The 27536-nt window shown below is 40.7% G+C and overlaps 1 protein-coding gene across 1 annotated transcript in view; it reads left to right on the forward strand.

The window, feature by feature from the left end:
• si:ch73-22o12.1 (nectin-2) overlaps window positions 1-16508 on the forward strand; it is a 63940-nt gene extending 47432 nt beyond the window's left edge. The window contains exons 8-11 of the mRNA XM_046846379.1: window positions 13648-13765; window positions 14348-14405; window positions 14955-15035; window positions 15620-16508. Of these exons, the coding sequence (XP_046702335.1) occupies window positions 13648-13765; window positions 14348-14405; window positions 14955-15035; window positions 15620-15811 (449 nt within the window). The 3' untranslated portion in view covers window positions 15812-16508. The remainder of the gene's footprint in view (window positions 1-13647; window positions 13766-14347; window positions 14406-14954; window positions 15036-15619) is intronic.
• The last annotated feature ends 11028 nt before the right edge of the window (window positions 16509-27536 follow it).

The raw sequence follows: 27536 nt of genomic DNA on the forward strand, positions 1-27536 counted from the left end.
ATGACATGTAAACAGCTAACAATGCATGTTGTGCACAAGTTTCCTCACCTCCTACTGAACCATATGGCATACCTCATACAGTTACTCCAATCTACTACACAATAGTTCCTATTTACCTAACTTAACCTTAATGCCATTTTCCACAATTATTTTTACCTATACAGTGTTGCATAGAGTATATGGACAAAAGCCTAAGGCTCTACCTGTAGGTACTTTGAACAGGGCGAATTGATGCCTTCTCTCTCTCTAGATGGCGCCCTAGTCAGATCTTCAAGGTCTGTGCCAAGGACCGGACAGGTTTTAATGTACGTACGGTTCGTTTTTCCATAGCCAGTTTAATCATTGCCAAGAGGACTTTCCATTAACATGTGCACAAATCAGCCACTTGGTCTTTTTTTTTTTTTTTTTTTTTGGATAACAGCAGGCAAAACCTGACACAGCCCAAGGCAGCATATGCACTTATATAGCCTATATCATTTTTATCTGTGTGTGTATATATATATATATATATATATATATATATATATATATATATATATATAATGTACGTACATCCACATTCGGAAACAATTTCCTTCTAGTGTACAGTAATCAAAACGACAATTGCTGGTGGTCAATGTGTGTCTTTAATTTTGCACTGGAATTACAAGCTATATAGCTAAGGGTCTTTTCACAAAATACACGTCTTCATAGCTTTTAATTGCTATTTCAAATCAGAAAAATACAGCATACAATACAGAAAGCGAGCAAATGTTTAAACAGTAAGTAGTTCAAAGTAGATGTTCAAACTTAGGAAATTGTTCCCAAAGTATAATAAACAGGAGACAAGTGATTATCAAAGATGGGCGCCAGACTAATATTGTTAATGTTACTACATTACTCTATATAGACAAATGTATTGGGACGTCTGACCTTCCAATCTATATGTGGTTCTTACCCAAACTTTTACCACAAAGTTTGAGGCAAACAGGTTGTCTTTGGATGTGGTTGCATTAATTTTGACCTTCACTTGAACTAGCAGACCTATGATGAGCTCTATGAAGATATTGTTTACATGGTTTGGGATCTTGTGTGGTCTGCTATTAAGCTCTGACCTCAACCCTACTGAACAACTTTGGGATGAACGCACATACAGGACGCACATACCAATCTTATGGACACAAACGTTTGTCTATATAGTGTAGCTTTATGGCTCTAAGGCAAAAAAACGAAGCAAACCATGGACAAGTCATGAAAATATCCTGATGAAAAGTACTTATTATTTTTTCATTTATTTCGAGTAAAAAGAATGTGTATTTTGGATCATTCTCATCTTTGGACAGCATGCAGCCTTTCACACCAGGCTTAAGTATCCAGAGCATTTAGGCACATGGTTGCTTTTGGCCCTGACATTTGTTCCAGGTCTGCTCTCAAGCACCCGGTGCCAACTCGTATGAAAGCTAATGCGATCTCACCTTACATAAATGTATAAATATGCTCAGCTCTGCCATGTCAGGTCGCATCAGTTTCGAGAAAAAGCCTCTAGTGTCTTTACCTAATCAGCTCTGACACTAGCCTGTTCTATCTGTGAACATGCCAAAAAAAAAAAAAAAGCAGCATTCTCTTTCATCTCAGTCCTCCTCTCAGTTGGGTGAAAAAAAAAAAACTTGAGAGGCACCGATGAATTTTTTAGAGCTTAGCTCATATCCGCTTTAAAGGATTGATCTTGTTTCGTTAGTGTTTTCCTCCAGTAAGTGCTATTAGCCCTTGAGCCACGTCAGGAGAGCGCAAGTGGAAACGTCTGCTGTGTCAGAGTTAGTTCATGCAGTGATGTGGAAAAAAAATAAATGATACGGTAGAAGCCCCAAGCCTGGATTTCTTCAAGTGGCATGTTTTGTGTTTGTGGAATAATCAAAACATTAAATGGACGAGGGCTTAACAAAGCAAAATCAGTTTCATGCAGTGACCGTTTGACTGGTTCATGTTTTTCAAACAGCCTAGGGTTTACAGCATAGGGACAAAAGTATTTGAAAAACCTGACTTTTCCATCTATATGTGGTTCCTCCTCCAAATGTTTACCACAGATATGTAGGTACTCATTTACGATGTCTTCAAATGAGGAAGCATGACATTTTCTCTTAACTTAAACTAGAAGACCCAAACCTGTTCCTGCATGACAATTCTGTGTGCAAAGCAAACCCCATGAACATATGGTGTATGTGGGTTGAATTAGATGATCTTGACTGGCCTGCTATGGAGCTCTGATCTCAACCCTGGAACACCTTTGGGATGAATTAGAACACGGACTTCATCCCAGGCCTCCTCATCTCACTTACATCAGTACCTGACTTTACTAACGCCCTGAATGAGCACAAATCTCCACAAATGCACTCCAAAATCTTGTAAAACATCTTCCCAGAAGTGTGGATGCTATTATAACAACAAATAGGGACTAATCTGGAATGGAATGTCCAAAAAGCCCATACTAATCATATGTTGGCTACAAACTACCTACGAATTTCAAAGACCGATGTTCTCTCCCAGCCTCTCGCATCGTGCTGTCACCCGGGAGACTGTAACCGTGGCGCTCTGCCTGGAGAGCCCTGCCACAGTAGCAGGACCCGAGGCTTGGTGCAGTCAGATGCAGTGATAAGGACGTAGCTTGATGGAACAGCGTTAATAAGGAAGCCTCTGGCAACTGACCAGTTTTTACTTTGATTCATTAAAGGCTTTGCATGCTGCCTTATCCTCATAAATGTTCTGTAATAAAGCATTTTGTTATGTCCATCATGTGCCTGTTTGAGGACTATAGGGGAGTATGTGAGATGGTCATATTAACATATGAGTGTCATGTGTCAAGTATTCACCATTTTCTGGAAGTAGACGTGTGGACGTGCACAGAGTAGAGAGAGAGAGGGAACATGGCTATCTTGTACCTGTCTCTAACAGGCTTAGCATGCTTGCCTCCTCCTTGCTCAGCCCTGTGGTTGTATATGCAGATTAGCTGTTATAATGGCGCTCTAATCCCACTCAGCTATTTAAATAACCCCCTCAGGTTTTACACACACACATACACAAACACATAGACATACACAAACACGTATACACACATGAACCTACACTTCTTGGTAATTGTGCAGTGTCCTCTCAGTTACCTCTAGGTGGCGTTGGCTCACGGTGACCTCTCCGCCACCCTCGACTCCTGCACACAGAGATACTGTGAAGGTGCGTCTTCTCATTAAAGAGACATGTCTGAATGGAGCGAGGGAGAAAATCAGCATTGTGCGTGAACAGGTTTTTTAAAGAGATCGTTACGCTGAAGTGTCTTCGTGTATGAAAAAAGAGGGAGGGAGAGAACGAGAGAACGAGAAAGAGGGAATAAATATCAACAGGAGAGGAACTAATCAGTAATTCTTTACCCACAAAGTGGGAGGTGTGAAACGGCCAATTATGGTGTCTTCCCTGGAAGAGATGCAATCAGACGATGAGGAAACTGTGGAGGCTTGTTGTTTATTTTTTATTTTTTTTGTAAAGCACCAGAATGAAGGATTTCTCCTGAAACGCTTCAAAGGCAGATGATGTTACTGTAATGCCTTCTCCTTTCACGTGGATTCTTGCAACAGAAACAGTGATGTGAGGAACTTTTCAGGGAAACTCAGTGGTTCAAATACCAGCAATTTCCAGCTGTTGGGCCCCTAAATAAGGCTCTTAACCTTCAACTGATCAGGAGTATAAATGAGATAATTGTATGTCGCTCTAAATAGGGGCATTCTGGCAAAATGTACATGAAAATCAAGGATGCGTACTGTTCTCCAAAATACACTGTGCTACTTCAGGTCTATACTGCTATAGAAAATATTCAGTGGTGCATGTTGCCATTACGTCCTTACATTTCGTTAACGCATGTTTTCAATGATCAGGAATGTAGTTTGAGCAATGATTATACGCAGCAGAAATTCCATTCAGGAAAGTACACAATGTGGTCACCTGACTTCTCCAGCCATTAATGATTCTTCTCCACACTGTTACCACAAAGATGGAGGCACTGAGGATGTCTTTCACCTAAACTAGGAGACTAAACCTGTTGCAGCATGACGATGCCTCTGTGCACAAAGCCAGCTCCATGAACATATGATTTACATGGTTTGGAGTAGAAGATATCGAGTGTCGTGCTATACAGACCTAATGATCATACACAATGATCTCGACAAACACACTCCAAAATGTAGTGGAACATCTTCTGTGATTATAACAGCAAATGAGGACTAAATGTGGAATCTGTTGATTAAAGTACAATGTATATACGAATCTTATGGTCAGGTGACCACAAACTTTGGTCCATTTAGTGTATTAGACTGGCATACAGAGAATAGTAAGAAAAACAACGAGAAATCTGTAGTCTTTATTGTGCGATTTATGATGCGCTCCGTAATTGAAAACGCGGCGTTAGATCATCACTCAGCTCTATGACCGCCTTAGTAATACACTGTGAAAGTTATGCCGTTAAAACGCTGAGAAGAAGAGAGAGGGATGATGGGAGAATGAAGCTGAGGAGGGGACATAAAGGACACATGGGAATATTAGTTTATGACACTGATTAATGCAGAAGTCACCCAAAAAATCCATTATGCACAGCTTCCTTCTTCATCGCTGCCCCTGCTGCTGTTTATAGCCACGGCGTATTATGGCATGGAAAAGCTTTCAGCTCAGGACAAATCACACACACATACACACACACACACACACACAGAGCTACTTCAGTCATCGCATCACATCACACAAAAAACTTCACCACAGTGTGTGTGTGCTTGTACTGTCTTTGTAATTGCTGCTTTGAGGCAGCATAGAGCAGTAACGTGTGCTGGGGATATTCCGAGACGTGTCGAGGGTGGATGCGAGCGTGTTTTTTTTTTTTTTTTTGTTCTGGGTGACAGAGAGAGAGACAGGGATGCTGGTCTGAGTCGGCACACATTATTTCCGCGAGAGGGTTTCGGAGTGTCAGGGAAAACACGGCAATTACGGCTCTAGAACGCATGAATGCTCTCTAATGAAGCCAAATCATTCCGAGTTAACAGGTAAACATGCACACACACACACCTCTGTAGGCTCATGACGCAGTGTAATTGGAGTAATGGCTTAGTAATCACAGGGTTGCCCGTTTTGAAGCTGTTTAGACCCTGGGCAAGACATCCGACACACACACACACGCACACACACACACACACACACACACACACAATTACATTGCAACCAATTCAACCCCACATAAACATTACATCCATTTTCTGTGAAAACAAGCCATTTTGTTTTTTCTGTGATGCTTGAAAACATTATATACCATACTTTGAATGTGTTTCGGCATGTTTTTAGTTTCCCTTCGATGTTGTTGAGGAACAGAAAATGTTCATTTTGTGTCAGAATAGCGGAAACAAATGACAAACAGTACGTCCAAATGAGTGTGAGTGTGTATTCAATGCATCAGTGCTCAGATTGTATCTAAATGAATGACAGAATGTGAGGCAGCTTTTACTGTAAATCACTACTGTGTCTGAGAGAGAGAAGGATGTTTACAGTGACCTTGTCAAGGATAAAAATCAGGGTCTGGATTCCTCCTGTGGCAAATGTCTCATGCCTTAATGTGAGCTGGCGGAAGCCACACTGTCCCCTGGAGAGACACACGTACACAAACACACACTGGAGGAGACCGAGTCGCTGACACCGGTTCAATCCTCAGCCAGGAGAAATGCACGGTCCGTGTCTAGGTCTCGACTCACATTAGCGGTGTGCTTGCGTGATGCATGAGGTAGCGCACACACATTTACACACACATTATTTATTTATACACACCACACTGCTTTTGTCAGAAAGACTGATAGGCCGAGTCAGATCATAATAGCACGTATATATTCAGAATGTTTCCTTCATTCAGTGGGAAATGGGAGTTCAGTGAGGTAGCGAAAGAGAGGGAGAGAGGGAACTTTGGATGGCTGCATCTGTTACACTAATGCCATGTGTCACACAGCAGATATGCAATATCATCTGGGGTGAAAAAAAGAGTGCATTTGTTTTTTCTGAAAATTTTCACTGCCAGTCACAGGCAGGCAATCATAGGCTTTCTCGCTTTCTTCTCTCCACTCTCTTTCACTCACACACATTCACACACTCTTTTTCTGAGTTCAATTTAAAAGCTGTCTTATTAGCACGACACAGGCACAAGTTCAGGTGACTGAGTGTGAGAATAATATAAAATATATGTGTGTGTGTGTGTGTGTGTGTGTGTGTGTGTGTGTGTGTGTGTGTGTGTGTGTGTATATTAGGGCTGTCAGTCGATTCAAATATTTTTATCGCGGTTAATCGCACATTTTTATCTGTTCTAAATGTACTTTCAATGAATACTTTTATACTCTAATCAACATGGCCATCGAGAAATATAGATGCTTTATGCAAATGTATGTTATTAAAACCAGACTCAACATAGAGCATGAAGACAAAATATCCCTGTTAATGTTTTAATTATGTAATATTTTAAATGACGTAAATCATCAGGACACCAAACTGAACTTTTGCTATGTTTCCACACGGACGGATTTAATTGGCGGATGTGGGCATCTTAGTGGATTTTGGTGCTTGATTTGAGACTTAGCGCAACAGTAAAGCAAATGTTTAGTGAATAAAAATTAATTGGCGTATTTTTTTTATTTAGTTTTTGTTTATATGTATGAATTAAAGAAAGGTTTAATTCCGCTCTTTTATATTTATTTATTTATATTTTTAATGAAAAGGGCATTAATAAAATGTGTGCAGTTAAACAAATTTGTGTTAACGTGTTAATTTTGACAGCCCTAATACTGTATATGTATTAAGGGTGTAACGGTACACGAAATTCAAGGTTCAGTTCGTACCTCAGGGTTTTTTAATCATAATTCACGGTTAGGGGGAAGAAATGCAAAACATAAAGGTGCTTGTCGTTTTTTTTTTATTAATGCAGTTTATTAACATTTGTGATCATCAACATTTGAAACAGTTTACATTTTGAAAACTATTTTAAATAAAATGCCTGCTTGGTTAAATAATATATAAAATCATATTTCATAAAATGATTTAGAATAAATGTGATAATTTTTTTATGTTGACTAATCAATTAATTTGAATTTGATTGAATAAAATAAAAAAAAATTGAAAAAATGAATGAAATAGTTTACTTTTGTTAGACCCCATTTGGGTAATACATATGTATGTAAGTGTGTGTGTGTGTGTGTGTGTGTGTGTGTGTGTGTGTGTGTGTGTGTGTGTGTGTGTTTGTTTTACAGTTAATATTTAATTTTCTAAAGATTTGCTCCACTTATTTCAGCATACTTTAAGAATGTTTTTTAATTATTTATTTCTAATGCAGTAACAACAGTGTAATAGTGCAGTAACAAAAATCTTTTAATTCTAGAATGTCTACAAACAAACAAACAAACAAAACAATAAGGGGGGGGACTATATATGTTTTTTTTTTTTTTTGTGCCTCAATATAGTTATTGCTGCCTCACCTCACTGTTCCAGGTTTCTCTTGTTTAAATTTTGAGTAAGGGACTAGAAAAATGTGTTTTCAATGGTTTTTTTCAGTGTTTTCTGGTTTCCTCCCATGCTAGTACATTAGGTACATTACATTTGCAGCATTTGGCAGACGCCCTTATCCAGAGCGACTTACAACTGAGCAGGGCAGGGTTTTTAGGGCTTTGCTCAAGGGCCAAGCAGTGGCAGCTTGGTGGTGGTGGGATTTGAACCTGTGATCTTCTGATCCAAAGCCCAATGCCTTAACCACTGAGCTACCACCTCCCTGTGGACCAGTTGTTGTTCTTTATTGTTGTTGTTGTGGTTGGTATTATAAATAGGTTTGGGGTAATTGTAATAATTTGCATTATCTTTGCGTTATCTCTGTTCCCTGTATGAGAGGTCATTGGTGGATATGAAAGAAAAAAAAACAAAGCAACAATAATGAACGGGTGTGTGGAGTGGTATGTTTTCCTGTTTGTATCGCTCTCTCTGTATCTTAGTTTATCTCTCTTTCTCTGTCTCTCTCCCTCGCTCTTTGTCTCTCTTGCTGTCTCTCTTGCTGTCTCTGCTCTCTCTTTTTCTATCCCTTTTGCTCTGTTGCTCTCTTTCCATATCTCTTGCTGTGTGTCTCTCTCTCTGTCATTTTCTGTGACTTTTTCTGACTCTCTTTGTTCGCCTTTCTTTCTCCGTCTGTCTCTCACTTTCCGTCGCTCTCATTAATTGTCTTTCTCCTGTTCTTTCTGTCTTTTTCTTATACAGTACAGACCAAAAGTTTGGACACACCTTCTCATTCAAAGAGTTTTCTTTATTTTCAAGACTATGAAAATTGTAGATTCACACTGAAGGCATCAAAACTATGAATTAACACATGTGGAATTATATATGGAATTATATACATAACAAAAAAGTGTGAAACAACTGAAAATTTTCATATTGTAGGTTCTTCAAAGTAGCCACCTTTTGCTTTGATTACTGCTTTGCACACTCTTGGCATTCTCTTGATGAGCTTCAAGAGGTAGTCACCTGAAATGGTCTTCCAACAGTCTTGAAGGAGTTCCCCGAGAGATGCTTGGCACTTGTTGGCCCTTTTGCCTTCACTCTGCAGTCCAGCTCACCCCTAAACCATCTCGATTGGGTTCAGGTCCAGTGACTGTGGAGGCCAGGTCATCTGGCGCAGCACCCCATCACTCTCCTTCTTGGTCAAATAGCCTTTGATGCCTTCAGTGTGACTCTACAATTTTCATAGTCATGAAAATAAAGAAAACTCTTTGAATGAGAAGGTGTGTCCAAACTTTTGGTCTGTACTGTATGTCTCTGTTTGTCTGACTCTTTTTGGCTTTCTCTCTCTCTCTCTCTCTCTCTCTCTCTCTCTCATGTCCATTCTCACTCACACTAAAAGCATGCTTGTAATCTAACCCCATTAAGCCTCGATCTGGCAGACTGGTTCCACTACACACACATGCGCTATCACACACACACAGACAGTTTTGATGAAGTACCTCACGTGCAGTCGTTTTTTTTTTTATTCGCTCTGTATGCCGGCGTGATTACAGCAGTGTAGTGCTGCACGTCTCGCTGTATGTAACAACACTCCAGTGCTGCTGCTCCTCATCAGTAATAAACACTCGGGTTAATCAGGCCTGTTAACTGAATTACAGCCTCTGCACTGGCTGCTCTGCATGCTGCCTTTCTCCTTCCACTTAGAAGAGCAAAGGCCGCACATATACACACACACACGCACGTGCGTCTACACGCACGTGCACACTCATACACAAAGTAAAAAGGTTGCCTGTAAAGTGGTTGGAGAATAATTCCAAACCCACACACACACACCACACACTCATGCCAGTTATGAAAAAACACAATATCAGTGGAGGATGTAATATTACACACAGAACAGGAAATAAGATATCTTTATTGGCAATTGGTGGGTGGCTTGTTTTTCTTTTTCTTTTTTCTTTTTTTTTTTTGGCAGGTCTCTTACTCTCTCTTTCTCTCTTTCTTTTTTCAAGTTCTTTGGAATTTATTCGAGCTGTTGAATGAAAATGAGGCGAGCAAACGCTAAAAAGTTGCTCACAGGTACTGTAGCAGATGCGGGTAGATGAGTGTGGAGCCTTAATGACCTCTTCAATAGATGTAATTGTTAACACTCATTGTCAAATAAAATATACTGGAGCAAAAGTATATAAATTCCCTCAAACGGAGTTGAGTTGAGCGTCTTTAATACTCAAAAACGAGTAGAACTAGAAAGATATAGAGATTGTATATCTCTGATCCTCAAACATGAGTAAAACTAGAAAGATATAAAGATTTTATATCTCTGACACTCAAAAACGGGTAAAACGAGAAAGTAGCCAAAAAATGACTTAACTACAGTAACAAAGTACTTTTACTCAAATACTTTACACCACTGGTAAAATACATGTGTATTACCAAAGCAAGTGCAAAGGGAAGAAAATTAGAGAAAGCAAAAAAGAAATAAAATAAAAGCATTTAAAATACTAATATTTTATATACAGCATGAAATATATTCAGAATTTGGTGAAATTAAAAAGGGGAAAAAAAAAAAGCAGTAATAAGAGCAGTTCTGATATTCTCAGCAAACAGAGGGAAGGCAGGTCTCTCAGTGTTCCTAATATTATGGCAGACCAAGAGATATTGTATGTGTGGATGCAATCTGGTGTGTGTGGGTAGAATTTGGTAATAAAGTGTGTCAGATGAGGATGTATAGCTCTGTCTTAGCTGTGTTTTGGGAGCACAAACTTTCCTCCTGTGGGAGAGAGAAATGGAGTCTTTCTCATTCTCACTCTCTCTCTCTTTCTCGCTAATTCTCAACCTCATTACACTCAGACGAAACATGTCAGCAGTTGAGTCAGCAGTTAGACCTCTCTCTATTAGCAAACCTCAAAGGTTTGCGTCTCCGCTGACGCGCTCGACTTCCTTAATTTGAATGGGACTGGCGTGTGTCTAAGCTGCATAATGATTCCGAAGCCCAGCGCATGTTTACTTCCATCACAAAAAGTTTCAACAGGCTTCATCTGGCTTCGAATCTGGGTCACATGACTGGAACATGGTTGAACGGTTAAAGGAGGCAATCAGTTAGGAAGACAAATAAACTCAAAGACATATGAGAATATGTCTTATGTCATATATGAGAAGTTTCTTAAATTCTTTTAGTTCAATTAGTTCTTAGACTAATTATATTGTTGTTTTATATATATATTAGTTGCAGTTATAATAACATACCCTCTTCTGGGAAGATGTTCCACTAGATTTTGGAGGGTGCTTGTGGAGATTTGTGCTCATTCATCTACAAGGGTGTTAGTAAAGTCAGGTACTGATGTAGATGAGGTGATGGAGGCCTGGGGTGCAGTCAGAGTTCACATTCATCCCAAAGGTGTTCACTGAGGTTGAGGTCAGAGCTCTATAGCAGGCCATGGAAGATCTAACCCATGTAAACCATATGTGCATGGAGCTGGATTTGTGCACAGGACCATTGTCATGATGGACCATGGTTTGGATCTCAAGTGAAGGAAAAATGTCATGCTACCTCATCCTATACTATTGTATGCCTCCAATTTTGTGTTAAGTCAAGTTTTTCTATAGCACTTTTCACAACAGGCATTGTCTCAACAAAAGGTTTGAAAACTCAGGTGTCCCAATACTTTTGCCTGTATATTGTATCTTATGTAAACACACACCGGTTTGCTTCCTTTTATAGACACAGAATGTAAAAATGCACTCAGGAGTGCTTTAGTATGCTGGATGTTTTAAGATTCTGTTCGGGTGATAGAGAAGATTTGGTCAGAACACATTACATTCTGTTTTATTCTGACATTTTCTTCACACACATTTACACACACACACACACACACACACACACACACACACACACACACACACACTTCCTATTTCACCTTTATCTCCAGTGACCTTCACTTTCCGTACATGCCTTGCATTTTTTTCTTATTCTCTCCCTTGCACACAGACTCCCATACCTTTCAACTTGTCTCTCTCTGTGTGCGTGTGTGTGTGTGTTTGTGTGTGTGTGCATGTGTGCTCGAGTGAGGAATGTTGGGGGGCTTCTGGGAGATTGACAGGCCAAGACACGATACGCGGTAGACCGATGTCTGATCAACAGCCTTGAGACATGACATCTGTGTGTGTGTGTGTGATATATATATATATATATATATATATATATATATATATATATATATGTGTGTGTGTGTGTGTGTGTGTGTGTGTGTGTGTGTGTGTGTGTGTGTGTGTGTGTGTGTGTGTGTATATACATATATATAATTAGTGTGTGAGAAGGTGCTCATAGGCAGTTATGTGTATAAAAAAAGGGAGGTGAACTCAGTCAGCTGTTCCACTTTATGCTATTATGTTAAGCGTCTGTTCTTTTCTGTCAGACCATCCGGCAGATTTCCGAGCCTCTCTTTTGTTTCCTTTCCTCTTCCATCACTTCCCCTTGTTTGTCTTTTGGTAAGCAGGTATTTCTGGTCGGGCCACGGATCTGTCGCAACTCTCTCTCCATCTCTTTGTCTCTTCCAGCAGTCAGGCAACATGCGTCTGAAGCAACAGAGCTGACGCAACGACAAGCTCACACAGTAAAATCACTCGAAGGCAGGCGGCACGGACAATCCAGAAAGATGCTAGCAATATTTTTTATGTTGAGGAACGGGTTTGTCCTTTACATGACCTCAGCGTCAGCGTCACACGCATTTTCGAATCCCGAATTGCGAAAATCATTTGCAAAACCATTAGGGCTGTCTGTTTTTAAATAGACTGAGCAAACCAGAAGCATCTATCCAAGAGCACACAATGCTTCAGATCACTACAGGTCAGTGTAGGTCTGCAAAATGGGTTTGCCAGTAGATCACCACCTTGTGGATTACAAAGTGATTACACCGGTTTTTGTTTCTGAGCATGCATTAAAGAGGAAAGATTGGGGGTTAAATTAGTGCCGTTAAATTGGATTGAAATGATTTTCATATTCCTTGAGATAACACACACATCATTTCCAATCCCGGCCCCAAATTTCCGCCCCTAAACATATATGATTTGTCACATAATCAAAGACTGAGGGCTGTTATGACATAATTTTTAATCCCACACCGGTATACAAAGCTCCACCCCCAAGAAATCTATTGGTCGTCACATTACCAAGGACTGAAGAGTGTCATGACTTCATTTACATTCCTACACTTGATTACAAATCTCTTCCCCCAAAACATAGTGATATTAGCATTACCAAGGCCTGTCATTACACCATTTCTAATCCTGCTCTAGGACACAAAGCTCCACCCCTTAAAAATGTAGTGGTTGTCACATTACCAATGAGAGAAGAGTGTTATGACATCATTTACATTCTAGCCAATTGGGCTAACACTATTAAAGCTCCGCCCTAATTGTTACATTACCAAGGACTGTCATGATATCATTTCCAATCCAAAATATTATTTACGAGGAAGTTCAAATGAAATTCACTTGTTTGGTGAGGTAAAAACAACCATTCAATCGATTCAGAGATTTGAACCGATTATTGTTTATACACCAGTCCAGGAACAAGACAGGAGTCTTGTCAATTTTTGAAGCTCAGTGTGACCTTTTTTCGTTGTCTAATCCAGAATGTTATGCAGGTGGAGTGAAGGGGCATTATGGAGTGACAAGACTGACTAACAAGAGGCAAACACAAATAAGGCTTCTGTATTCGCTCAGCAATGCAGTGCAATTCTAATTTAAGTTCTCTTTTTTTCCCTCCGTGTGACTGCACTAGTAAGAAATATCCCAAAATGACTATTGCACATTTGAGGGAACAGTTTGGTAAAGTATCACATTTATGCCATTTTCAACTTACACTATGTTCAAACGAAATAAGTTCAAGCTCCTCACTCATGTCGAAGAGAGAAGCATGAGATATTAAGCCCTACAGGATCTGTCAACAGGTCTACACTTAAATTCCTCACTCCTGGAGCTTCGCACATTTCCTATAAGCTTATATGTAGATAGTGAATAATTCATACCGCGAATTAACACTTCACTGTTGATTTTTCATGTGTGCAGTGCAGCAAGGATTTTGTAATTTACACACACATTTTCTCTCTCTGTCCTTTTTTTTAGAGACGTCGAAGGGCCCTGCTACAGGCGCCATAATTGGAGCCATTATTGGAGTCATCCTCTTCATCGCCCTCATCGCCACCATTGTGGCCGTGGTATGCAAGAAACGCATGGACAGAGAGTAAGTCCCCTCCCTTCACCTCTCTCTCTCTCTCTCTCTCTCTCTCTTTCTCTCAATGCCTACCATTTCTGTAAACACCATATAGACAAGTTTGTGGGCACCTGAGCATATATTTGTTTTTTGAACATCCCATTCCACATTTAGTCCCCATTTGCTGTTTCTCTCTTCTGGGAAGATATTCCACTAGACTTTGGAGTGGGATTGTGGAGATTTGTGTTCATTCAGCCACAAGGGTGTTAGTTAAGTCAGGTGCAGTCAGCATTCCAATTCATCCAATTCATGTCAGAAGTGTTCAGTAGGGTTTGGGGTCAGAGATCTATAGCAGTCCATAGAGTATATGTGTAATAATTAATGTTATGCTATACCGTAACCCTGAATTATCATGGCGATGTATTGAGTTTACACATTGGACACTTTGTATCTAGTTTATTATAGATATTGTTAAGGATTTTATGTGCTGAATGGTGTGTGTTAGATGAGATAACACAAATGGATTTTTAAAATATTACAGTGAGAGTAATATAGCTCTAAAGGTTCAGCTTTCTTGTTACAGTCTTGTGTTTATTTGTGTGTGTGTTACAGTGGTCCTCCCACTCACAAGCCTCCTCCTCCTAAGAAGCACACCACGATTTCCTACAATGTAAGTCATATACAGATCATATCGCTAATAATAATAATAATAATAATAATAATAATGATAATGACGATTATGTAATCCAGGTTCATGCTGCACTATATAGAAATACAATGATGTAATGTTTTGAGTAGACACAAGAACACTATATATATATATATATATATATATATATATATATATATATATATATATATATATATATATATATGTTAAGATGTGTTAAGAGAACAGATCATCATGCCCTAACAAGAAATGGACACAAGCAATAGTCTACGAATGAGCAGGGCTTTTTTTAATATATAAAAAGAAATAAAAGAATCAGAAAGGAATAGATAGTCCTTTAAAGGGTAAATTGGATTTCATCTGCATGGTGCTGTAGCACCACATGGTGGATTTCTGGGATCACTGCAGAGATTCACAGAAGAAACTGTGCACGAGTTTATCTGTTGATTAGTTGATCTTGATAATCTGTAGATTAATTGTAATTGTAACAAATGAATTATGTGGTTATGTGAATTGGTGTAAAAGTGTGTGTGTGTGCATGTGTTGTAGGCTGTTCCGACGCCGGTGAACCACAACGACAACAGCGTTCCACTTACATACTACGAGACACAAAGAGCAGAACCAGTGACGGTGAGAAAAACTCCCTGTACCTGTAACCCCTTCACTATTTAGTGAATTTGAATTCACGACCTTTCAATCAAAAGTCCAACATTTAAACCGCTAAACTTCCACTTACCCCATCTCTACCGCCTCATTTAGCTCTATAGAGTTTTTATTTGTGGTCAAAGTAGTGGTCAAAGTAGTAGTTGAAACATGCACTCTAAAAGACTTATTGGGGCAGAAATCACTCTGTGAACATTTTGTTTATTAATGGAGGAGGGACAATGGACCGGACAGATAATTGCAATAGTAATCTTGTGAGTGAATATTTTTCAGTGCATCCCCTGATTAGAAAGAGCTACAGCTATAATTAGACATCTTCAACATGGACACTGATAACAACAAATCTGTGATGAAAAGATTTCATTTTTTCCTTGACTGTCCATAATTCCGTGATATTCTGTAGATCTGTATCACATAAGTGCAGTGTAATTGTAGTCAAGTACATTTTATTCTTCATCACAAGTGTCATTATACTCTGCCAGAATCTTCAGTAATAGTACAAGTACACTGAATGACTGTGTTGTTGTTTTTTTTTTTTTGGCTTCTTAAAGGATCTAGACTCATACCACGCTGAGGACGATGACGATCTGCCTAAGCCGTTTGACCACAGCCCCAGCGAGGTGGAGGGGAGCGAGATGCTTCCACCGTATTATGAACTTAGAGAGATGGATACAGGGACAGATGCTTATCCCTCATCCTTGTCTAGAGAGGACAGTTTTATGTCTGCTCCCATGATTGTGTAGGAAAGGTGACATGGAGTGTTATACACTGGATAAGGTGAGAGAGAGAGAGAGAGAGAAGGAGAGTTTGTGACTTTAGATGTTGCTTGAATTTTTATAAATATATAAGGGTATAGATAAGATTAAATAAAACCAAAATCTGCTGTGACATTACTGTGACCTCACTCTGGAATAATACTACCTGTGTGTTTGTGTGTAAGAGAGGGTGTGTGATTAACTTTGCAGTCACTAGCTATCATTAAAGACACATGCCGTCTTTAATTTCGTACAAAGAAAAAAAAAAAAAGGAAGAAAATTTGAACTGATGATTGAAAGAAAAAGAAAAAAGAAGGCAAATTATGTAATTCATTTGAAATTTCAATCCTACGGCCAAAAGATGTCTGACATCCATCGATTTCTTTTTTACTCTCACACCATTTGTTCAAATTTATAAGGGATAATCCACAGGTGGGTATTCGTTAGTCGATATTAATCCACGACATAGAGGTGAAAAACAGCAAACCTGGCTGTGGATTATCCCGATTATACCATGGTCACATTCCAGCATTGACAAGTGGATAATAGATAAAGGTAATGGTTCCTTTTCCCCAAATATTTAGATGTAGAATTCTGCTGCTCTACATCATACACTAAGATAAAGGAGTGGCATAAGATTACATTAATTCGGATGAGTTTTAATAAACAGGTCTAAGAGAGAGAACTTGTGCGTGTGAATGATGTATTTTTTTAGCAGCATTGTCTCTTCTCTAATAATAATGAAGCTGTTGGGTGTTCAATCCTTGTGCAAATTAAACAGCGTGCAGAAACCATCCATATAACTCAGTGAAAATCAAAAGGAAATGCTTAAAATCGCTGCCTCACTCTGTATGGTATTGTAACTGTATGTTATTATGAATACAGCTGTTTATTAAGCAGCACACCTTTCCTTCCAGCCAATCAGAATCCAATATTTAGAATGACCATGGTATAAAATGTGTAAATGTCACTGTAGCAACCATTAAATAACCATCATCCAAGCTTAGTATAAAGTATTAAGAGTAGCTGACGCATCATGTCGCATCTTAGCATGAACCATGTTCTGTAGAATCATTAATATTCACTGGACTAAAGAACAAACGCATTCGGAACACGTTCAGGCGTTCCCATAGCTACATCCCCAAGTACATATATTGACAGGATGCACAACAGTAGTGTGTAATTGTTTGAGATTTGCACGTTTTTAAGATTTGGAAAACACTGATTTGCAACCTTTTCAGCTTACTGTGCCAAAATGTATGCAGTGAGTGTGTACTGTAATGCTTTACTTTATGATCTTCTATCCAGGGATTTAGGCTTCTTTTCTCTATGTGTTAAAATACTATATAGGCAAAAGTCTGTGGGCAACTGACTGCTTTTTAAACATCTCATTCCACATTTAGTCCCCATTTGCTATTTTATTATATAAATAAAATACATAAATATATTATATATTTTATAGTATATCCGTCCACTCTTCTGGGAAGATGGTCCACTAGATTTTGGAGTGTGCTTGTGAAGATTTGTGCTCGTTCAGCCACAAGGGCTTCGGTAAAGACAACGTTTATCTAATCCATCCAAACAGAGTTGAGGTCAGGGCTCTATAGCAGGCCATTCAAAATCTTCCACTCCAAACCACATGTTCACAGAGCTGGCTTTGTGCACAGGAGCATTGTCATGCTGGAACACGTTTGGGTCTCCTAGTTGAAGTGAGGGGAAAATGTTATGCTTCCACATACAAAGACATTCGATACAGTTGTTCGCCTCCAACTTTGTGGTAACAGTTTGAGGAAGAACTACTTGTGGCTGGAAAAATGTCCCAAAACTTTTGTCTGTATACTGTATATATATTTTTACTCTTAATGTCAGTAAACCACTGAATCAATGTGACTGGGGAGGGTGCAGTTATAGCATTCTTTTTTTTTTTTTTTTTTTTTTTTAAAGCATTTTGTTATTAATTAGAGTTTTATACAATTATAATTCTGCATGTTCCATTCTATAATACCAAACTGGGTTTCTGTTTAAACCTCAATGCAAAATCAGATTCTGTGATGCATCATATGAGCAGGAGGTTTTTCTATTGTTTCATCAGTGTCATCAAAACACATCACTTTTTAAATTTTTTTCCCACTCTGCTGCTATTCTTTTTGTTACTATGATAAATATATTGCTTATCTATCTAACCGACAGTATTAGCTTTAATAAATTGGTGGTGGTTGGTTCAATTTGGTGTTTTGGCATTGTTTTTTTTATTCATGAATAAATCCGTTTTCAGCACAATGATGTCTTTTTACGGGATGAGCCTAAATTATGAATAGTTTATACAGGTATATATTAAAAATAGAAATAAAAATTGTATTGAAATTTTCACTGGGTTTAACTATAATGGGTAAAATGGGTCCAGTTAGAGAACACCCAATGAAGAGCTCATGTAGAGTAACTATGTGCTAGCTGTCTTTCCTTGTTCTGAACATCTGTATTTATCCTGGGGCTGTGAGGTTTATTATGACTGGTAAAAATTAGTGTCACATACTAGTTGGAATGTACCATAGGTCTATCTGTGTTGTAAAACAGGTTCTCTGAATGGTCTTTCAGTACCATCTATGCTAAAAGCAAGAACAACACTTGAGTGATGGTATATAAATATTTTGTTTTATTATATTGCTTCGAATACAGAACTATCACTTTGATCATACATGTACTTTCCATTTAATCTCATGGTGGCGCTAGATAATTGACAGCAGTTAGACCATTCAGCAATTAGAACTTTTTTTAAATAGTGAGCCAAATATCAACTTTTCCCCTCAGACATTTCTATGGGCTGCCACAGACACTCTAGCCCAAAGAAGATGAACAATAGAAGGTGGGTAAAATAAGAAAAAGAGGGTGGAAGAACAACCCTAACCATATGTACCTTCATTGCTTGACCACCTAAAATGTGCATAGTTAATATGGCATATTAGTATATAAATATGGCCCATACCCTTAACCCTAAGCCCCATCTGCAATGCCTAACCCTAACTATTACACCTAAATCCTGACCCTAATCTTAACCTTAAGCCCTAACCCTTATCCCTAAGCCCTAACCCCTGCCTCTAACCCTTACCCCTAAGCCCTAATCCTATCATTAACCCTTAGCCTTATCCCTAACCCCTGATCCTAAACCTTAACTTTAAGCCCTAACCCTTAACCCTCAGCCTTAAACCAATCCCTTAATCCTAAACCCCAAACCTAAAAATAACCCAAATTCCAGACTCTAAACATTAACCCTAAGGTCTTAACCCCAGCCCTAGATGGGACCAAACTTGTTTGTCTAGCACATCCCACAGTTCTGGGAAAGATACTTGTGGAATTTGGAGGCCAAATAATGTCATGTTCTTCAAAGCATTCCTGAAGAATTATAAAGATTTCAATACTATGAAGTGGTGTAACTACGTGTGATTCGTCAAAGTAAAATTCACCTTAAATCCAGTACACAGGGTTTCCCTGCAGCTCATTGACCAGAACATTTCACTGGTCAGAATTACAGAACATTACACTGGTCAGAATAGAACCAGTTGCGCAGCTCCCGATGTACACAAAATGATGTCTTTTGGCACACTTGACGTATGAAGGTCGGTGCTCCCTGTTACTGTGCGTGCAGCCTTGTGCCATCTGTTGGTGGGTTATAACTAGTCTTGAACCTTTTTGATACCACCTCGTATTAACCTGTCAAAATTGTGAAATATTGCTGGTGGTTTTGGGGGTGCTGCTACATGAATTCTGCTAAACACCAGCAAACTTTGGCCCATACCCAGTTGCATCTGCTAGGAGGTTAAAACATCTATTCAACTTATTATGCAAATTATAATGGAAAATATTTTGTGAAGAAGCGTTAACTCGCCTGAAAATCAGATGCTGTGATTTTCCAGAACATCACAGAGCATCGGGTGAGAAATCAGACTTTGTTCCTTTTACTTCTGCTCCAGCTCCTAAAAGGTAGAACATCTTGGATATCATGAGCTTCACGTCTGACTTGTGTGATGATCTACTGACGTTAGGAACACAGCGAGATAACTACTGTAGGCTGAGTCAGCATAGAGTTTTCTAGTAATTTGGAGTGTAGCACCATCACCGTTAGGTGGCAGTCAGTTACAGCTGCAAAGAAAAGACACTCTATGGAGATATACTGTACCAGAAAATACATGATATGTATGATTTAGATAACAAATTAAAACAAAAAAATAAATTTTATATATATATATTTGCTCACATATGCTGTATGTAGGCCAGACTATGTTCCGGGACTGTTCACTCTATGATGCTATGTGCTCACTTTTTGCCAGTGGAGAGCGCTGTCTTGCAGATTCAACTACATTAGAGGTCACATGTCCACAGGCACAGAGTGTCCTCTAATAATGTGATTCGTATTCAGCTCGAATGTAAATATGAATCACTATAATACATTAAAATATTATTCGACATGGGTAAGAAATAAAGCCAATAAAGCTTTAGGTATGGGGATGTGTAAAATCAGCTTGTGCATGGTCTTGATGTCGTGTAAAAGATTATTATTGATTCTAACTGTTTATAAAACAGTCCTACACGACATGAACAAAGGCATGTAGATACCCATCCTTGGAATTCAAATGTTTAAACCACGCCTGTTTATAACAGCATTTTCTGAAGCTTTTTTTTGTATAAAATAGCAGTAGAATGCTGCATATTTATGAGCTTAGTAACACAATTGACTTGATTTTTGATATTTCTGCCCTCATCAAGTTATTACTGGAAAATGAGGAAAGCTCAGTGGTTAAGACATTATACTTTGGAAAGGAAGTTAACAAGTTCAAATCCAGGCACCACCTTTAAAGCTTTGATTGAACCCTATATTGTCAAATGCATCATATTTGATACATGAGTTTCTGAGACTTGTGCACCACCTGCATTTTCAATACTTTCCTCAAAAACATGTTGTATACAAGCTAAGACTTGTCTTCTGCCCCCTAATGGATATATACACGCTCTGCAGTCAATACCAGGCTTTAGGTAATCTTTTCCAATATGGCTGCCTTCATGGACTGTTTTTGCTGATTTTGAAAAAGGTCTGGTAAGAATAAAATAAATTTTATATGAATATGTACTTATTTTTTTTGAAGCAATTAATGATGTATTTATATATTTTTTACAGAATGATATAGTAAAATTGTGTTGAAATGTATCAAATATGATACAGCAGAAATATACGGTCATTTTGCTTAATCACCAATGTATGTAATCCTGCCACAATGCCAAATACAACATTTTTATTATTTATTAAACTAATAAAAAATATAGTTTTTATCTGATTCCATTTGCAGATTACAGAATACAGTATTGAAGGTGTCATCAACATGCTTATGGATGGCAATTCAAGTGATCTAAAGCAGTCAGGGGAAGATGAAGAGGAGGAGTGGACTCCAAATGCAATGCTTACCAAGGACAGCTTAGATAGTAGTGATGAGGAAGACTTTCGAGATGACTGTATCATCCAGACCCATGCAGAAAAGGAGATTTTGATTGAGCAGGTTCTGGGTATAGAGATGTCCAATGTTCAGGCCTATTGGGAGATTGAGACAAAGCACCCAACAGTTTGTGATTCTTGTGATCGCTTTCTAAAATAACTGACACTGATTCACTTTCAGGACAAACTCAGTGTGTCTGAAGTTGCGAAGAGAGACAAAATTTGGAAACTTAGGCCGTGGTTACAAGATCTCCGAGATCGGTTTCTTTGCATACCTCCTGAAGTATATCGTGCAGTTCAGCATATTATGGTAGCATTCAAGGGAAAATCTCATGTATGTGTCTATATGCCAGCAAAACCTCACAAAGAGACCAGAAGAAAATGAAGCCCCAGATAAAACCCATATTGCCATAAATGCCCGATGTATCAAATAATACATGTATCATAAAATGCAAGTATCTAGGAGCAACAACAGCTCAGCTATGAAGCTTTGGGCCACCGAGAGCTAAAGTAGGCAAAACTCACCTATCCTGTGTTGCTTCACTCACTACAGAGTTCCAAACTGCTGCTGGAAGCCACGTCAACACAAGATTTGTGCATCAGGAGCTTCATAAATTGTGTGTTAATGACCAAGCAGATACACACAAGCCTGAGCTCACTGTGTACAAAACCAAAAGTCAGCTGTGGGTGTAAATCCCACTACACCAGCACTCTGTGTTCTCAAGAGTGATATATTACACTTCTTGAACTAGCAGCCCTGTGGATGAATCTGGGTTTGGCAGATGCCAGGAACATTCTAACTACCAGAAAGCAGGAAAGGTTTCTATAAGAGGTCAAATATTTTAGTTTTTCAGGCTTTGGATCCCATAGTTCCAGTTAAGTGTAATGTTAATATTAATGCTTTAAAATGCAATAGCATTTTAGATCATTATATACATCCATCTTTGTCCTGACTGTTTAAGGAAGGCCCTTTTCCATCCCAGCATGACTGTGCACAAATAGTGAGGTCCATAAAGGTGGGGAACACCAGCGGCCAGCCCAAAGCCGCAACCTCAACCCCACTGAACCGCTTTGGGATGAATTGAAACATCACTGCAAGACCAGACATTCACAGTAATGCACTTTTGACAGATTGGTCACAAATTCTTAATGGCATAGCCCAAAATCTTGTAGAAAACCATCTCGGAAGGTTGGAGGTTGTTATAGCTGCAAAGTGTTGTAGAACAGCCCATGCTTTTGGAATGAGATGTCCAACAAGCAGTCATATAGATGGGATGGTCATGTGACTGCATACTTTTTTTTTTTTTTACCATATGTCAGTCTTTCAATATTTAATATTATTTCCAAATGAATTATAAGTCTACCCCAGTTTCTGAACCAGAACGGTCACATATTAATCAGCGGCTACTGAATTGATCGCATTTGTTTGACATTGTGTGGAAGCCTGAGATTGACCACTCTAATTATTTTCTTTATGTAGTGCACATACCACCACGTTACAATGTTAATTTATCCTAACATGAAATACTAACATCAGTCTTTCCTTGTAGATCTTAACATAACATAATAAAACACTGGTATTATCTTCCAAATCTTTTTAAGGCCATCCGAATCCATTACATGGTGCAGGGTGTGTGAGAATGTGCTGTGTCATCATCTCTTTTTACTGCTATGTCTGTCTCATCCATATATTATATGTCTGTCTCATTCTTAATATATATATTAAGAAGTCTAAAGTGAAGCCGCTGTTTTATCCGCATTCTCATGCACTTTATATATATTGAGAAAAGAGAAGAGATCTTACAGAGATGAACTCAACAACCCCTCAAAATCATCAGGAATGTTCATATTGCAGCCTTAGTCATGGGTAACCCAGGGGCAGCAGTTGCCAGGCAACCAATGACATCACCACAGCAACAATTCGCAGCTTCATCAATCTGAGAGGGAGAACAGGAGAAGTCTGGGTTCTCATGCTTTTATGTTACTAGACAGTATGTGGTGGGCAAATCTGTGAGGACTGATTTGTCTCCAGATTTTGCCTCCTTAGTAATGTCTCAGTGTGTTCCATGTGTGAACACACCATCTCGCCAGTGGAATGGCCTGTGAAGTCCTGTTCATTCATACTGTACTATTTATAATACTTTATGAAGTACTTTTCCAGCCATTTGTGGCTCTTCGCTAAACTGTTACCACAAATGTTAGAGGAACACAATTGTATAGAATGTGTAATTGATGTAGTAGAATTACCATCACTTAAAGTAGGAGACCCACAGTTATTATGGTTGACATGGGTTGGAATGGAAGATCTTGAGTGGAGTCGTCTTGCTATAGATCCCTGTTGAACAACTTTAGGATGAATTGAACGCTGACTGACCCCCAGGCCTTCTCACCTCACCTACCCCAGCACCCGACTTTACTAACACCCTTGAAGCTGAATGAACACAAGCGCCCACCACAATCTGGTGGAACATCTTGCCAGAAGAATAGAGTTTATTATAATAGCAAATGGGGAGGTTCCCTGGTGGTCTAGTGGTTAGAATGCGGCGCTCTCACCGCTGTGGCCCGGGTTCGATCGCCGGGCAGGAAACCAACCCCAGCCATTAGGGTTGCACAAGCCTTGGTGCTGGTCCCAAGCCCGGATAAATGGGGAGGGTTGCGTTAGAAAGGGCGCCCAGCGTAAAAACGTGCCAAATCAAACATGCGGATGATCCGCTGTGGCGACCCCTAATGGGAGAAGCCGAATGAAAGTTATAATAGCAAATGGGGACTAAATGTGGAAGGGGATGTTCCACAAGACATATGGTCAGGTATCCACAAACTAGTTCTAGTTCTGTTCGCTGTTTGTGTTTTTATTCATAGTTAATTGCCCAATTTTGTTTATCCAGTTTGTGTCTTAAACTGTTCCTAAATGGGGAAAAGAAGAATTCTTTTTAATCATCCAATTCAGCAATAAATAAACGGTACGACAATGTAGGCGCTATCAGTGGCTCTAATCAGGATCGCTTCTACCACTAAACCATCCTGTAGTAAAAGCTGTTGATAATAACAAAACATTAATTATAAGCAAGGTCACACTGCTAGATAAATGTGACAGCTCATTGGATACCTAATAAATTTTATTCCTCCAACTCCCTTGAGATGATGTTGAATCTCCCTCAGGATTCTTCAGTCATCATCTTTACATTAAGGAATGGTAATTTTTCCTGTTTCTATCTCTACACATCAGATATAGGATTGGCTTTAGGCTACTGTAAACTAACAGCAAACTCAGCACCAGAACCCAAGCTTATAAAGTAAGCTGGGGCAGGTTTCTTCTTTGTAGAAAAGAAGGATAAGTCCCTACGCCCATGTATTGACTACCGGGGTCTTAATGCGATCACTGTCCAGAACCGTTACCCCTTGCCGCTTATGGCCTCGGCGTTCGAGCTCCTGCATGGTGCCACGATCTTCACTAAGCTGGATCTACGCAACGCGTACCACCTGGTGCATATCAGGGAGGGGGATGAATGGAAGACCACCTTCAATACCCCAGCCGGTCATTACGAGTACCTCGTCATGCCGTTCGGCCTAACCAACGCCCCGGCCATCTTTTAGGCTCTAGTCAACGAGGTCCTCCGTGACATGCTCGTGTGTTCGTGTTCGATATGTTGTGTTCGTGTTTGATATGTTCGTGTTTGTCTACCTAGATGATATACTGAGCTTTAATCGGCGATTCACAGAGGCGCCCATCCTCATCTTTCCTGACCCGGCTCGGCAGTTCGTTGTTGAAGTCGACGCCTCTGGCGTAGGAGTAGGGGCGGTGCGCTCCCAGGTCTGCCCTGAGGATAACCGCCTGCATCCTTGCGCCTTTTTTTCCAGCGCCTTAGTTCCTTGGAACGTAACTACCCAGTGGGTAAGAGGGAGCTTCTTGCTGTCAAACTGGCCTTGGAGGAATGGCGCCATTGGTTGGAGGGTGCGGAGGTCCCCTTTCTGGTCTGGACGGATCATTGCAACCTTGAGTACCTCCAATCGGCTAAACGACTCAACCCCCGACAGGCTAGATGGGGCCTTTTCTTTTGGCCGCTTCCTGTTCTCTCTTTCGTACCGGCCTGGGAGCCGAAATGTCAAGCCTGATGCGCTCTCTAGAGTTCATGCCCTGGAGGAGGAGGAGCCATGCCCAGAGACCATCCTTGCCAAGTCTGTGTCGGTCCACACCCTTAGTCTCGCCTTGGAGGAGCGGGTCAAGAATGCCCGAGACAGGGGCCCTGTCCCCGAGGGTTGCCCCACTGGTCTCCTGTTTTTCCCTGAGGGTATCCGCTCTGGAGTTCTTCAGTGGTGTCACAACTCCCTGTTCTTCTGTCACCCCGGTCAGCCTCGCACCTTGTCTCTGGTCAAGGCACGCTTCTGGTGGCCTTCCATGGTAAAGGACACCTGGGACTTTGTCGCAGCCTGCCCCGACTGTGCCCAACACAAGAACCCTTGTGGCCGCCCCCAAGGTCTTCTTCGGCCCCTTCCTATCCCGAAACGCCCGTGGTCGCACATCGCCATGGACTTCGTTACCGGGCTGCCCGTTTCCAATGGCAACACGGTCGTCATGACGGTCATTGATCGGTTTTCTAAGATGGGCCACTTCGCTCTACCCAAGCTGCCATCTGCCCCCCAGATGAACAAACAGACCGAGAGACTCAACCAGGATCTTGAAACTGGTCTCCGCCTCCTTTGCAGTCGGGAACCCTCCTCCTGGTCGGACAAACGTATGTGGATTGAGTATGCCCATAACACTCTTCCCACTGCTGCCACAGGACTTGCGCCCTTCCAGGTGGTCCACGGTTTTCTGCCGCCAACTTTCTCCAACCAGGAACCCCGGTCCGCCGTTCCTTCCGCCGCCCTTTTCTTCCGACGCTGCCGTCGAGGCTGGAGAATGGCCCGAGCAGCCCTGCTCAAGAATGGGATAAGGCTTTGCCAGGGGGCCAACCGTAAGCGGCGCCTAGCCCCCCACTACCGTGCCGGGCGACGTGTATGGCTCTCTACTCGGGGACCTTCCCCTTAAGGCCACCTGTCGGAAGCTCGCCCCACGCTTCATCGGCCCCTTCCCCATTTCCAAGGTCGTCAATCCCGTGGCCCTCCGACTCAGGCTCCCCAGGGTGCTCCGGGTCCACCCTACGTTTCATGTTTCTAGGGTTCGACCCGTTTGGGCCTGCTCCCTGGTGCCCTCCGCCAGACCCCCTCCGCCCGCCCGGGTCGTTGATGGGGGTCCTGCCTACACCGTGCGCCGCCTGCTCCGCTCCCATCGTCGTGGTAGGGGCCTTCAGTACCTTTTGGATTGGGAGGGCTATGGTCCTGAGGAACGCTCCTGGGTCCCCTCCCACTTTATCCTGGACCCTGACCTGATTGCTGGCTTTCATCGGGCCCACCCGGAGCAGCCTGTTGGGGCGTCTGGGGCCGCCCTGAATGGGGGGGTACTGTCAGCCCGCTTGAGCACTTCAGGCATTACCACCTCAATCACCGAGGAAACGCCCCCTCCCAACCAGCTGCACGGAAATGGCGTCTAATTTTCTGGCACTTATAAGGACGCCTGAATCCTCCAGACAGTGCCAGATTGTCTTTAGGCTTGCCTCCAGCGTATCTCTGTTTTGTTTGTTCTTTTGTTTCTGACCTGTTTTTGTCCTGGCCATTCTGTCCTCCGGTTTCCGGCTCGGCTCTGCTCTGCTCGCACTGAACACGCTCCAGTTTCCGGCTCTGCTCTGCTCGCGCTGAACGCACGTTTCGGTTTCCGGCTCGGCATCCTCACCCTCCGCGCACATCGGCTCCCTGAATCGGCTCCCTGAATCGGCTCCCCGAATCGGCTCTGCACAGCTTTTCTCCCCTGCTCTTTTTGCATCTGCCTTGGATCCTATAACCTGAACTCTCTGACAGTAACCAAGTGTTCATCTTGATAAAACCATCATTTACCAGTCAGATGAAATACTAAATACTTCTTGTGATTGATAGATGATTTAAAAAAATTTTTTTTATAAATGCAATTGACAAAAGTCAACATTTTATCAAATTGCTCACTTTATTGGCGTTTAAATTGTAGATCAGTGACTATGTTGCTATTATTGAACCTATTAGTTATTAATGGTAACTGAACAAACACCAATTAAAGACCATTAAGGCAGGAATTACACTACCCCATGTTTGTTTTATTAATATTATCAGCAGAGGAGGAGCTGTAAACAGGATGGTTCATAACACGGTTGCCAGTATTGG

This window comes from Silurus meridionalis, chromosome 4 (genome assembly GCF_014805685.1).
Source record: "Silurus meridionalis isolate SWU-2019-XX chromosome 4, ASM1480568v1, whole genome shotgun sequence".
In the NCBI taxonomy this organism is placed as follows: Eukaryota; Metazoa; Chordata; class Actinopteri; order Siluriformes; family Siluridae; genus Silurus; species Silurus meridionalis.